A 13,378-nucleotide genomic window follows, 5' to 3' on the forward strand; every position below is an offset into this window, starting at 1 on the left:
TAATTAATACCCTTTGAACCATGTGACTTCAATTTTAGAAACAGATTCATATTTCATAAATCTCCCCGAACTCACTGATGCAGAACCTTTCTGCTTAATTTAAATGCTGGCTTCTAGTGGTTTGCGTAGTGCCTCTACATGAATGAACACATGTAAGCTGCAACTTAGGCTTCATTTGGGACGCACGCAGCGACCGACTGTAGACCAGCAGCCGCTGATGCTGGAGCCACCTGTGTTATGCTGACTTCCTATCCCCTGGCCACTGGTCTGTCTGGCGCTGATAACTACTTCATGGATTTCTTTCAAAGATACATCCACCCTTCTGCCGTTAAATCCTCGTGTCTAATTCACTCTCTCTCTCTCCCAATTGTCAGCTTTGTTTTACAAACAGAGCAGTGATATTGTCTCTCAGAGGCACACCTCTCTCTGCCCTAGCCGGCTGTCAGGCTAGATCTGCTGAGCCAGTGTGCATACAAGGTACAGCGGTGAGCATGCATATTTAGTGCACAAACGCACACACCCGCATCAATACAACAATTCACATGCGGACACACGTATGAGCATGAACACAATCAAAGCAGGCACAGCACATGCCAACGCTCTAGCTGACCTCGCCTTGACCCGACGCAAGACACCTCACTGGCACCCTCGCAGCTAATAGAGCTCGACAGGTGAGTGTATTTGACAGTTTGTGCGCGCGCATGTGCTTACACTCACTCTGATACATATTTAATATGAGGCTGCAGCGTAGTGAGTGAAACTAGGACACGAAGGAGGCCAAAATATATCCTGGCTAAATGTGAGTGTTTCTCTCCGAGCAGTAGATGATGTGCATACTTATTCATTAGCTTTTTTTAAAAAAACAACTTTTTAACCATTTTCCTCTCCTTTCACTCGCTTATCATTCAGCCCCAGGGCTCATTTTAGAGGTATGTCTATTAGCCACACACAGACAGATGCGCATATGCGCTGACAAAAGGGAGGCAAACAAACACAAGACCACCTCAGCCATTTGAGGACACTTTCTGTTTAATGTTATTTATAAACAGCTTTTGAGTCTGGCATTGTTTGATAACCACATACAAAACATTTGGGTTGCACAAAGGAAGAGAGTAAAGGAAAAGAGTTTAGAGATAGAGCTGTGTGTGTGTGTGTGTGTGTGTGTGTGTGTGTGTGTGTGTGTTGGGAGTGGCAAGGAAAGGAGCAGAGAAGGAGGAGAAGGAAAAGAGAATAGACAGACAGACAAGGAGAGAGAAAGGATGCAAGTGTTGGAGGGGTGAGGAGAAGGGGAGGGGAGGGAGAAAAGAGGGATGAATAGGAAAGCAGGAGGAGCGGTAAGGGGAGGGGTTGGGGGGTGGAGCAGTGCAGTGTACCGTTTTTCTTCAGTGAGTCAGCGAAAACAAAACAGGAAAGAAAAAAAGACTGAAAGGGAAAATGATATAATGATAAAAATCATATTTAAAAAAATTAATAAAAGTTCCAGCCTCAAGCTCCCTGTTTTTAGTCTCTCTTTTTTAAGGGAACTACTGAGACACATCAGAGAATCAGTTTATCCACTTTTTTTCTCTTTTTTTTAAAATATATATATAAAAGTCATCCTCACAGGAATAAACAGACACAATTTACATCACCTCTGGGTTAACAGCAGCACAAACAAGTTCACCAGTAGGGATTTCTAAATCCTACATGTCAGGAGAATGACTCAAGTGACAGGCTTCCCGACATCTAGATAGAGAGACATGAAAAGGCGGGGCTCAGTGGGAAACACACCCAAGCAGGGTACAAATGCGGGCCCTGCTCATGAATTCCCATCAAAAACAAGTATTTTTAGGATGCCAGCAAAACTAAACTCATTATTTTTTGTGCTTTTTGTTAGCATGTCAATTATTTAGCTTGTTTTTTTTAAGCTTATAGTTCATCTTTTGCATAAAAGGGTATTTTTCTTTTTCAAAATAAGATTCATAACTTAGTAATTGTAAAAGAAACAAAGAGATCTTTAGCATTACTGGCTTGCCAAGGTACCCGGATGGCCCATGAGTATCTGTACAGGTTTTGTCATTGAGCACTTTGGCTGAGTGACTGAGTCAAAGTCTCGGCATTATCTGTGGTGCTCTGTTTGTGATTCGAAAACCCTGGACTCACGGGGCTTGGGAGTTTATAGTGGGACAGGAAGGCTGTGAAGGTGATAGATTGGGCTATTTTGGGAGGGTTAGAGGGTGTGTGCTTGAACCTCTCAAAGGGCGCCATGTCACACAGTCCTTTCTGTGCTTTTTTAAATTTCTTGAAGAGGAGTCCCGAGCCAACAAAAGGCCAATGGGATTCTCTCTCCTCAAACGTAGCAGCATTAAAATCCAAGTCTCCAGTCAGGGCTTGCACATCAATGAGTCCTTCTGTTTCGGAGCACACTAAACAAAGAAAGAAAACCAGGAGTTTGTCAGTCGTCCGGTGATCATCACAGATTTTGAGCTACTTCTCTGCTCTCCTTTTGATGAACGATTGGATCTTTGCAGAAGATGTTGTGACTTGTGGTGATCATCATCTTTCATCATCATCATCATCATTCAAAGCTTCCGAAGAATATTTGGATTGGATCATCTCTCTTTAGAAGATGTATTTATAGCCTCTATGGTATGAAAGAGGAAAGTGCATATCTGTTTCTTGGAATTGTGAGTCTGGCTCAGGCCTCAGCTTTTCCTTGACCTGCATGAGCTGAGCCTCTGTTTTGTAGCCACAGAGGTCAAAGGCTGAATGAAATTCCAAAGTTTTGTCCGTATTGGAAATTGGCTCTCGATAGGCACTCTTGCTTTCTAACTTCATTCTACCCGCATGGCTTTAGCGTTTTTTAATTTTTATTTTTCTAGAGGACACACACACACACATACACACACATATACATACAAACATTAATACAAAAAATCGTAATTTTTTTCAGTCACTCGTTCCCATTCATTTACACTGACTGTGACCAGCTGGCTCCTCGAACGATTGGTTAGTTCTGAATGGCTTTTTGAAGTTTCGATGTGAGGGCGCAGACAAATTATAGTTTTCAACAGTTTGAAGAACTGAATGGCGAATAGTTGAGTGACAATTTCTGTGGTACTTTCAGAATTTAGACTAAAAAGTTAAAAGTTAAGCATACAGATTCACATTAAACTTGTGCTGATACGTGAAAGAAAACCACTTTATTTGCAGGTATATAATGGTTATAGCTATTACTGCTAAAACGTTTCACAATGAGTCATTTTCCTGCCACTTGGGTCAGCGGTATTTTGTTTCTCGATCTTAAGGTGTTGCTGAGTGAGTACGGTGACAGCTACAAATGAGTATGTCTTCCTCTCGGCTTGACTGACAGATGGAGGTTGCGGTTGAGAGTGCTATTGTGTCACGGGGGCTAAACACAGAGACCGAGCCATGAACTGTTTTGATACTTGCTGTGTGTTTTTCCTGTTGCTGAATTATTGGCTTGCTATTTTATGTGGCTGTACATAAATTGAGTGAAGCAGTTGATGCCAGAGACGCAAAAGTTTTCCTGTTGTTTCCCTTGGTGACATCATCAAAGCAAATGGGCAAAATAGTTTTCCCTGACTAACATGTATTGATTATGACTCAGAATGACCCCTGCATTAATACCACAGGGATTTTCAGTGATGTCCTTTGTACACAGTCATTTACACACACATTTATGTGCACATGCCTCATTTAAAGAGCCAGAACAAGGTGGTTTAGGAGAATGAATCATAAGGTTGCATCACCAGCACAACAGTGTCTGTTTCCTGTCTCAACGTAGGATCACAAAGTAGAGTGACAGCAGCAGAGCTGATGACAAACACGAAACATAACCTGCATGATGTGACCCTGCTTTGTTATTAGCTCTCTGGACCCCAATTGGTGGGCCAACAGAAGTTCTGGGGATGCACTTGTTCTTCCTCCTTGTTGTGGCAGACAGGTCATATTTATCACCATCTGGAGTGTAGTCTTTTTCACCCCCCTCCTGAAGTACCTGCACCTCATTGAGCCCCCCTTTTGCCTTGCGGCCACGGCGAGTACAGTTTCGGCGGCCTCCTTTAGGTGGCCGTGGTAGGGGAGAGGGTGAAGGCAAGCTGTACTGGTCCCCATGGGGCAAGTATGGCCGCTGATGGTGGTTGTGATGGTTTCTGTGACGATTCAGGTGGTTTAAAGACTCCCCGTGCTCAATCTCTCTACCTGGGGCGCCATGCGCATGACTCTCGCCTGATATGCAACTGGGCAGCTCCTCTTTCTTGAGCGTTTTCAGGTCCCTCCCCGTCAGCTCAGGCGGCGAAACACACATCAGAGAGGAGGTGGAGCCTCTGAACCTCCGCAGCCAATCCCAAAGTGATAGGGCCTTGCAGTCACACTCCCAGGGGTTGTCGTTAAGTCGCAGGTACTCCAGGGACGGCAGAAGAGTCAGGGTGGCACCAGACAGCTCAGTGAGGGAGTTATTAAACAGGTACAAAGTAGTGAGACGTCGAAGGTCATGGAAGGCCTGACGATCAACCCACTGGATCCGATTCTGGTGGAGAAGGAGCCGGTCTAAGACTCCTAGACCTCGAAAAGTGTTCTGGCGAAGACTCCATAGACGATTGCCGTGTAGGAAGAGATGACTGAGGTTCAGGAGGTCGATGAACAAATCATCCTCTAGGAATTCTAACTGGTTATCCTGCCAGGATGTAGGAATAAAAAGGAAAGATAAAAAGAGAAGCTTAAAATGGGTTGCAAGACATCAAGCATAGTTTTTATTACTTGAGTATTAGTAATCCATTGCATTTGCATTTTTCTGGTTTGTTTTAGAATCATACAAGATACAGATAATATGTTAATTTTAATCCTTAAATAAACTATACATGTGTTTTTGGTGTGTGTGTGTGTGTGTGTGTGTGTGTGTGTGTGTGTGTGTGTGTGTGTGTGTGTGTGTGGTGTGTGTGTGTGTGTGTGTGTGTTATAGAGAACACATGCATAAAGTAACTGAACTGGGTAGTTGGCTGGATGTCCAATTTCCACTGGCTAAATAAAATGGGTTAAGGGGCTCAATAATGGACCCTTTGAATTAAAAACTATGTTTTGAGTTTTTGACTGAGTTTGGAGATTACTATATCAAATAAATAATAAGGGGTAATCTACTCTCATTCTACCAACTGATTTCTCTCTATTTTTTTCCCTTTGGGGTTTCTTTGAAAAAAACAAGCAAACACTTGATGTAAAAATGCTTCCAAAATTGTCAATCTGTAGCTGTTGCCTCAGTTACTAAGTAGGGTTGAAACAATTTAAAAAAAAAATGTACTCATAATGAACCTTTGGACAATTTTGAACTCACTCATTTTTCTGTAAATTTTCAGTTCAGTGAAAAAAGAAAAGAAAAACTTTTTTTCATTTATTAAAATAATAACTGAATAAATACCCGTAATTCAAATTGCAACAATTACAGCACTTAAAAGCTACAAACAGTAAGTACTGTAAGAAAGTAAGAAAAAAGGCTATGAGCTGTTAACTCTCAATATAACAAAAACATAAATCAAATAAAACATATCCATTAAGGAGAAAAACACTCACACACACAGTCAGCTGTGTAATTTCAGCTTTAAAAAAATTGCCCATAGTAACAATGATTTTCTCTCTGTCGACACTGAGAATGCAGCTCATGATCTGATGAGGCTTTTATCATGAATTTATTCCCTTTGTGAAAGTAAAGCGTGTTGTAGGAACACTTTTAGTGCCGATAAACTGTCCTTTAGAAAATATGATTTGAAAACAGAATTTTCTAACCCCTTCATATAATGTTATGAATTCCACTTTTATTTGGCCCAATATGGTATATAAGTTTTCTCCAGAGCAGTGTAAAAATCTAAACAGACTCTTTATTTGAACACAAATAGGTAAAAACCAGTCTTTCATGTCTAAACCTGTTAGACTGCTATAGCTCACTGACAACAACTAGCAAGCAAGTCAAAACTACTAGACATTTGACATTTGCACTTAACAGACCCAAAGATATTTGATAAATGGGCTGGCACTTACATAGCGCTTTTGTACTCAATTCAAGCACTCAAAGAACTTTCTTACTACAAGCTGCATTCACTCATCCAGACGACACCGAAGTCCTCTTTTTCTATTCCAAACCACTTTTAACCTTTACTGTTCACACACTCACACTCTGCCACTGAGGGTTTAGCATCTTGCTCAAAGATACTTTGCAGTAAATGCTCCACTATCATTCACTGCCAACAATTTTTCCATCGTGATATAAATAGATCGTCCTTCTCTCTTCATAAACCTACTACGTAATTAATGAAATCATATATTCAGGCATGGATTCGGATTACATAGTTCTCTTGCAGGGGTTAGCCACAGAAGTTGTACTATAGGTGTATTGTTGTTTTGGGAAAGCTCGTGGTATTTTCATTACACTCAGTTATTTGATCAGGGACCAATTCATGGGGCGTAAGTGCTGAACCAACTTGATTGACAGATTACACCATAATGCGATTGTGGTGGCAGATGGAGTACACAATAGAGATAAAAGGCAGCTGTTATCCGTGTACCTGTAGATAGAGATACTGGAGATTATGTAAGCCTGAAAAGATCCCAGGAGGGAGGGTGATCAGGCCACAGTGGTATAGATGAAGGGCATGTAGCCGACCAAGGCCCAGGAAGGTGTCCGAGGCAATGGCCTTCAGATGCCGGTTGTCCCCAAGATCAAGCTCCTCTAGGCGGTCAAAGCCATGGAAGGTGGATGGTTGTATATAGGAGATGTTGTTGGAGTAAAGCCACAGCATAGTGGTAGTGGGCGAGAAATGCCCTCGAAGTAGCCGCTGGATCTTGTTGTTTTGCAAGAAAACGCGCTCGCTCTGAGCGGGGATGCCCTCAGGCACAGCATGGAAGTTGTGGGCCTGGCAGGAGACGGTGCTAGGTGAAGTGTAGCAGATACAGTGGCGAGGGCAGGGTGAAGACAGATCCAGGCCCCACAACACCAACAGTAGCTCCACCCCACCGTAACCTGAGAGGGGAGGAGGAGGGGAGGATGGGGATGAAAAAAAGAGATGGAAAGAGAGAGAGAGAGACAAGCCATATTAATTTAATTCATACGGCAGAGATTCTGTTATCAGACGCATCTTGAATGAAACACTCATTGCTCTCAGTTTACAAGGACAACAATAGGCATGGTTCAGTGCAGACGAATTACGCTGACATGAATCTCTCTCTCGCACACACACACACACACACACACACACACACACACACACACACACACACACACACACACACATACTTGTGTATGGTTGTGTGAGCTCATTCTTCCTACATATTTTTCGACTATTTGCAAAGTGTTTGCTCTCAAACCTTTTCTACACCCACTGCTACCTTCACAATAAACTAGCTCAAACCCCCAAATTTAAAGTCATGGGATCTCATCTTCTACCGAAGCCTCAGAAAGGCTCTGTATACAATGTGCAAAACATAGAAAAATACTGCTCAGGTGTGCAAGCATGTTGTTAGGAGGGGAGAGTGCGTGGTGTTTTTTATCGTGCGCTAGTATTGCTGTCAGTGAGGTACATACATTTATATTTTTCTCTTCATTCCACTAATCTTGACAATATGCCACATACACACACAGCATCCCATCATGCAGTGTTATATCCTTTGGTTATCCTCTAAAGGCGACAGAAAATCGATGTTTCTGCTGCTTACAAGTGAACACACACCACACCTGTAATACGTTCCCACAATAAAGGAAACCAAGAAAGGAGGATATTGGGAGAGGGAGGAGGTGGAGGATGAATAGGGGAATCATCTGCAGTGTGGCTGTGAAGTGGATATTACTTTTTGTTTTCAGATTCCCTTCATCTCACTCACATTTATTTGACTTTTTTCCCTGCTCTGGATCATTCTAGTGTTTGATGTGTTTGTAGGGCTGGGGAGACAAAAATGAAGTCAAGCAGAAAGAGATGAGGGTGCAGACTGTAAATCTAAAGTAGCTAATCTTGGGAATAACTGCTAAATGAAGAGAATGATACAACATGAAAATCAGGTGCTGACCTGTCTGTAACCTTTGGTGTGTCGGTGTATATGTCTGTCTTTCAATTTCAATTTTATTTATATAGCATAACTTTAGAACCACAGTCTGTTTAAGGGACTTTAGATTGAAGACCCTAAAATATTATAATTATTATTCATTTAAATTTGATTTAGACAAGTCATATACAATACAGACAAAGATGACACAAGCAAGTAAGATTCCTTTTATTTGAAATGAAATGTGTGTGTGTTTTTGCACCAGCTTAAGTCTCAGATTGTATCATTAGAAGGGAGAGCCAAGAGGGGTATTGAAATTAAACCAATAGAATAAATAGTTAAATGAAAGGCTCCTATAATATTACAAAGAAACTCCAACAGTCACATGACCCCTTAATAGCAAGCATGTGGTGACAATGGGAAGTAAACAAGAAACCTCAGACAGGAAAGGGCTCAAGGAGGAGCAGCCATCAGTCAACCAGAATCTACTTGGTTTTGTTTTTTTCCCATTATAATTGAGTATCACCTAATTTGCATGTGGTCGTTATAACAACGTGGCCAAAAGTTCGGTGACGTCATTTGTATGCGACACAAAGACAACACATCAGCGTCGAGGTGATGGTATACCTGCTATAGTGAGTTTAATTTCTTGTGGTTCTGAGTTTTTGAAATCCGTTTTTACTTCATGTCTTTCTAACTGATGGTTTGCAATACTGTGCTCTCTTTGTTTTGTGATTTATTGCATTTCGGTTCATAACTTGTATATTATTTCTAGTATTAGTTGTACAAGTTGTAATAATCATCTTTCCTGTGTTTCTGCCTCATCTCTTCTTTTTCCAAATTTAGGCCTGTTTGTGTTTCCTTGTCTCATGCATCTTGTTAACTTTTTGTATATGTGACAATAAAACAATAAAAATCCAATGAACAATATTTAACAATATAGAGGGGGAGCAAATTAAGAATGGAATAGAAAGAAAATAACACAAAGACAATCACGCCAAAATAGAAACATATTTTTGTGTTAGCAGGCCCATAACCAGGGTTTAGAGATTAATGAGGTCCTATTCTGGTTCTTATAAAGCACTTTTTTACTCTACCTGAGCACTCAAAGCAATTTATGCAGTATGCCACATTCACCCATTCACTTATCCCATTTTTTCTATGCTTAAGTGCTTTCTACCAGTCACACACATTCACTCTCCAATGGATGCATCAAAAGCAAATTTCGGGTTAGTATCTTGCTCATGAATATTTGGGATGCGGTTTGGAGCAACCAGGGAATGAATAACCAACCTTCCGAGTACATGACCTCTGAAGCTACAGCCACCCCTGAGATTTTCTTTGTACAGCTTTCTTTATATACCTGTTTTAAAATGACTGAATATATCCTATATTTAAACCACACAATTATCATTTCTCACAAGTCATGCTTCCACCTAAACCCCCTAAATACAACCCAATGACAGGGAAATTAGAATTCCTGTGTTTTCAAAGTAAAAGTCATCTAGAGTGTCACACATTGATTCGTGCCAATTTTTACTGTCTTATTTTGAAAAAAGTTTCAGGTTCAGTATTCAGTGATCTCATAGCTGTTAACTGGCATGTGTGAGTGTTATGGACAGATGTGATGGACAGATGTCATCCTGACCAGGACACCGCTGCTCTGTAAAGAACAACATGTTCTAAAATGTAAGCAGAGGACAGCAGAGTTTTATCCACGCACTGCACGATTCTGTATTACTCTAAGCGGGACTGCAGCATTCTGTCCCGCTGTAACATAATGTGTGTTTGTCAGTATATCTAAAATCCTTGTAATAGTTCATAAAGCTCTCAGTGGTTTTTACTTCCTAATTACATCTCTGACTTACTCACTGTCTATAACCCAGTGAATGCTCTGAGGTCGTCAGATGCAAACAGTAGTTGCCTCAAAGCCCTTTATGTTTTAAGGTAAAGACCCTATAAGAAAACAAAGAAAACAGAGAAAACCCCAAAAATCACATGAATCCCTTTGAGCAAAAGCTTTGGCGACAGTGGAAAGGAAGATATCCCTTTTAACAGTTACCCTGTTGATTTTAAACTCATTTTCATTAATATACATTATAGTTAAAAGTATTTAGGATTACGTTTAGAGCAGGGGTCCCCAATCCCAGTCCACGAGGGCCGGTGTCCCTGCAGGTTTTAGATCTCACCCTGGGTCAACACACCTGAATCACATGATTAGTTCATTACCAGGCCTCTGGAGAACTTCAAGACATGTTGAGAAGGTAATTTATCCATTTAAATCAGCTGTGATGGATCAAGGACACATCTAAAACCTGCAGGGACACCGGCCCTCGTGGACTGGGATTGGGGACCCCTGGTTTAGAGGTTTTATTAATTTTACGAATTAGTTAGATAATTTCAGTATCTTGCAGCCTCTCTCTGTCATTCACCATTCATACCTTTCCAGCTCAGTCTGCAGCTCTTTACTTCTTCAACTCTTGTCTTATGGTCTGAAACTCATATCATTCTGCTGCTCTGCTCCGGGTTTCACTCGTTATTTGCTCGGATAAATTCTCCACACTGGACTCTCTGCTCAGTTCAGATATTGCTTGCTTGCTTTTTTGCACAGGCATGGACTAGTGTCTGGCTTCCATTCTGCCACAACTCTATAGTCCAACCGCAATGCTACAGTATGTTAATGGTAACAGATGGCTAATGTGGTTATTTTATGGCTGTATTTTATCTATTTGTGAAGTTTTTTTGATCTGTTTTTGGTAACACTTTATAACATGACCTGCGAATGAGGCGCAAGCACCCTGTACTTACATGCATTCTGCAGGCAACTAGTCAGGTTTTTGCAGGAAACAATAAAATAATTTCACTGTTAGAGTTTTGTACTAGGGTTGGGTGATATGTAAAAATTTCTTTTTTTCTAATGACTGCTTTTCTAATTACTGCTTCTATTAGCTCCATCATTATAAGCAAACTTACTCATGAGCAAATAAATAAATAAATCGGCCTTGTAAAAATGATCGACGATAGGGGATAGTCGATATATTCGTCCAATCGCCCAATCCTATTTTGTACAGGAAACAATAAAATATTAACATAAAATTAATTAAGTAATTTTAAGGGGTTATTTCATGGTAAATTTCCAGAAAACCAAACAATATTTCCCCATCTTACATCTTATGTACCATGTACTTTCCTGTAAATTGCACTTAAGTACAAGGTACTTGCACCTTAGTCACTCCATAACACTACACGCACCCCAGAAAGTACAGGATACTTACAGTGTACTTGTTTCATTGTTTCCTGCAAAAACCTGACTTGTTGCCCGCGAATTGCATCCAAGTACAGGGTACTTGTAGTGTACTTGTTACATGAAATTACACGTAATTACAGGGTACTTGTGGTCTAACAGTGTAATTATTTCATTGTTTCTTGCAAAAATCTGACTTGTTGCCTGCAAAATGCAGGTAAGTACAGGGTACTTGCTCTTTATTCGTGGGTCCATGTTAAAAAGTGTTACCCTGTTTTTATTGCCTAGGTATAATAGACTAGGTTTTTGTGTTTTAATCTTTTATGTTAAGCATATTTGAGATTGCACATGACAAAATCCTGGATTTCTGGATTGATTACTTATAAAAGTGATCAGATATTTCACACAATCTGGCTAAACCAATTGTATGCAGACACGCACACTTTTAATGTCTTTATTCACACACTAAGTAAAAAGTTGCGTTTCCCACCAACCAGTGGGAAAGTGCAGACTATGTCGGTCTAGACTTTTTATGCCTTTATTTATAGGGAAGGAAACCTCTACAACCCACACATCCAATCTCATCTCCCCAGGAACACAGTGGTTCATTTATTTATTTCCTGCCTTAACTGTGATTGATTGCTTAGTGTGTTCACAAAAAAAGGCATGGAAAGCACAGCAGCTTGTTTCCTTTAAGTTTAATCAGCTTGTTTTTTAGATAAGGATCAGACCACATTAGTTCACTTTTATAAAAACTTGAAACTCCAAGGCTTCGCAAACTTTTTCTTGCAGAAGTATGTGACATTTCTTTTTGAAGGATGTATTGAGAGCGCTGTCTGCTCTCTTGGACAAGTCTGACCTTTTTGTCAAAAAAGAAATCGGCACACAGCCTCCGTTATCACAGCAGCCCATCTTCTGTCTTCTCTCATACCAACAACAAATCAATACTGTGTACTTTAATATTGTATGATATAATGAATATTAATAAATATGGATGGTTAAGCAACAAGTACTTAATTATTTGTGGATTTGTCCATGTTTTTACTATTCATCTGGAGATAAAAATACATAATTTATTAAGAATTGGAAAAAAATTACGATGCGTGGTTTGAAAAGTTAAACATGTTTACGAGTCAACAAGTCATGTTTACGATGGTAGTATAAATTCACTACCGAAGTAGTAGTAGTATCCACCTGTATGTGCTGGTTCGTGCATGTGACTGTTGGCTCTCTCCAAGAGGGAAGGAAAGTAAGAATGAAAAGAAAACATTTTTAGAGTATTTCATTCATGTTATTTTATGTATATTTATGTTATTTTATTGTTTATTTTATTCCAGCTCAGTGTGAGAATTTTTATTGCTGTTTTGCTGCTCTGCATCGTGACTGACCACATTCAACACATGAGAGGGGAGCGCAGAGCAGAGGAAGACACACGGAGAAAGAGAATCTGACAAAGAGCAACAAAACAGCAGTAGAGATCTTTATCACAGCGGTGGCCCCGACACAAGTTGCCTTAAAGCGCAGCACAGCCATTCAGTGCAATGTAAGAGTTTGGATTTTCTCACTGCAGAATAAAAGGGAAATTTTTCAATTTGTTTCAGTTTGAGATGGTCTCTGGTCTCGTGCAACATCAGGTAGAACTCAATGTCATTTAACAGTTTTATGTTTATGTTTCATAAATGTTCATATTGAGAATCATAACTAACTTACTAGCAGTTTTTCTTGTCAGTCACTGTCAGTCAAGTATCTATACAACTAATGAATTACAGCACAAGCAAAACTTCTTTTCTTCTGTGATCACTATATAGCCATATAGCATTGTTCCCAAATTTAATCAATATCCAACTTACATGGTATTTTTTCAGATCAAATATGTGCAACTGCCAATGACTGCAAAACACTGGCAGTGGAAATGTGCTAAAGTGAGATGAAGCAGATATGAAAGGGGTTTTTTGCCACTGAGGTAAGGTATAATAGTAACGCAGTAAAAGAAGCAACTCATTTTAAAATGTGTTGTTATACAGCAAATAAGTAAGCCATCGTAAACTAGCAGTTGCTGTTTGTTACTGTGTTGCGGTGCTTTTTGCAGCACCAACAAATAAGATC

The 13,378-nt window shown here is 40.1% G+C and overlaps 1 protein-coding gene across 1 annotated transcript in view; it reads right to left on the reverse strand.

Moving 5' to 3' along the window:
* Window positions 1–3,554: 3,554 nt before the first annotated feature.
* Window positions 3,555–13,378, reverse strand: part of rtn4rl1a (reticulon 4 receptor-like 1a) — a 104,122-nt gene continuing 94,298 nt past the window's right edge. The window contains exons 2-3 of the mRNA XM_025910892.1: window positions 6,558–7,012; window positions 3,555–4,678 (exon numbers count right to left, since the gene is read on the reverse strand). Of these exons, the coding sequence (XP_025766677.1) occupies window positions 3,779–4,678; window positions 6,558–7,012 (1,355 nt within the window). The 3' untranslated portion in view covers window positions 3,555–3,778. The remainder of the gene's footprint in view (window positions 4,679–6,557; window positions 7,013–13,378) is intronic.

The sequence above is a fragment of the Oreochromis niloticus genome, linkage group LG10 (assembly GCF_001858045.2).
Source record: "Oreochromis niloticus isolate F11D_XX linkage group LG10, O_niloticus_UMD_NMBU, whole genome shotgun sequence".
In the NCBI taxonomy this organism is placed as follows: Eukaryota; Metazoa; Chordata; class Actinopteri; order Cichliformes; family Cichlidae; genus Oreochromis; species Oreochromis niloticus.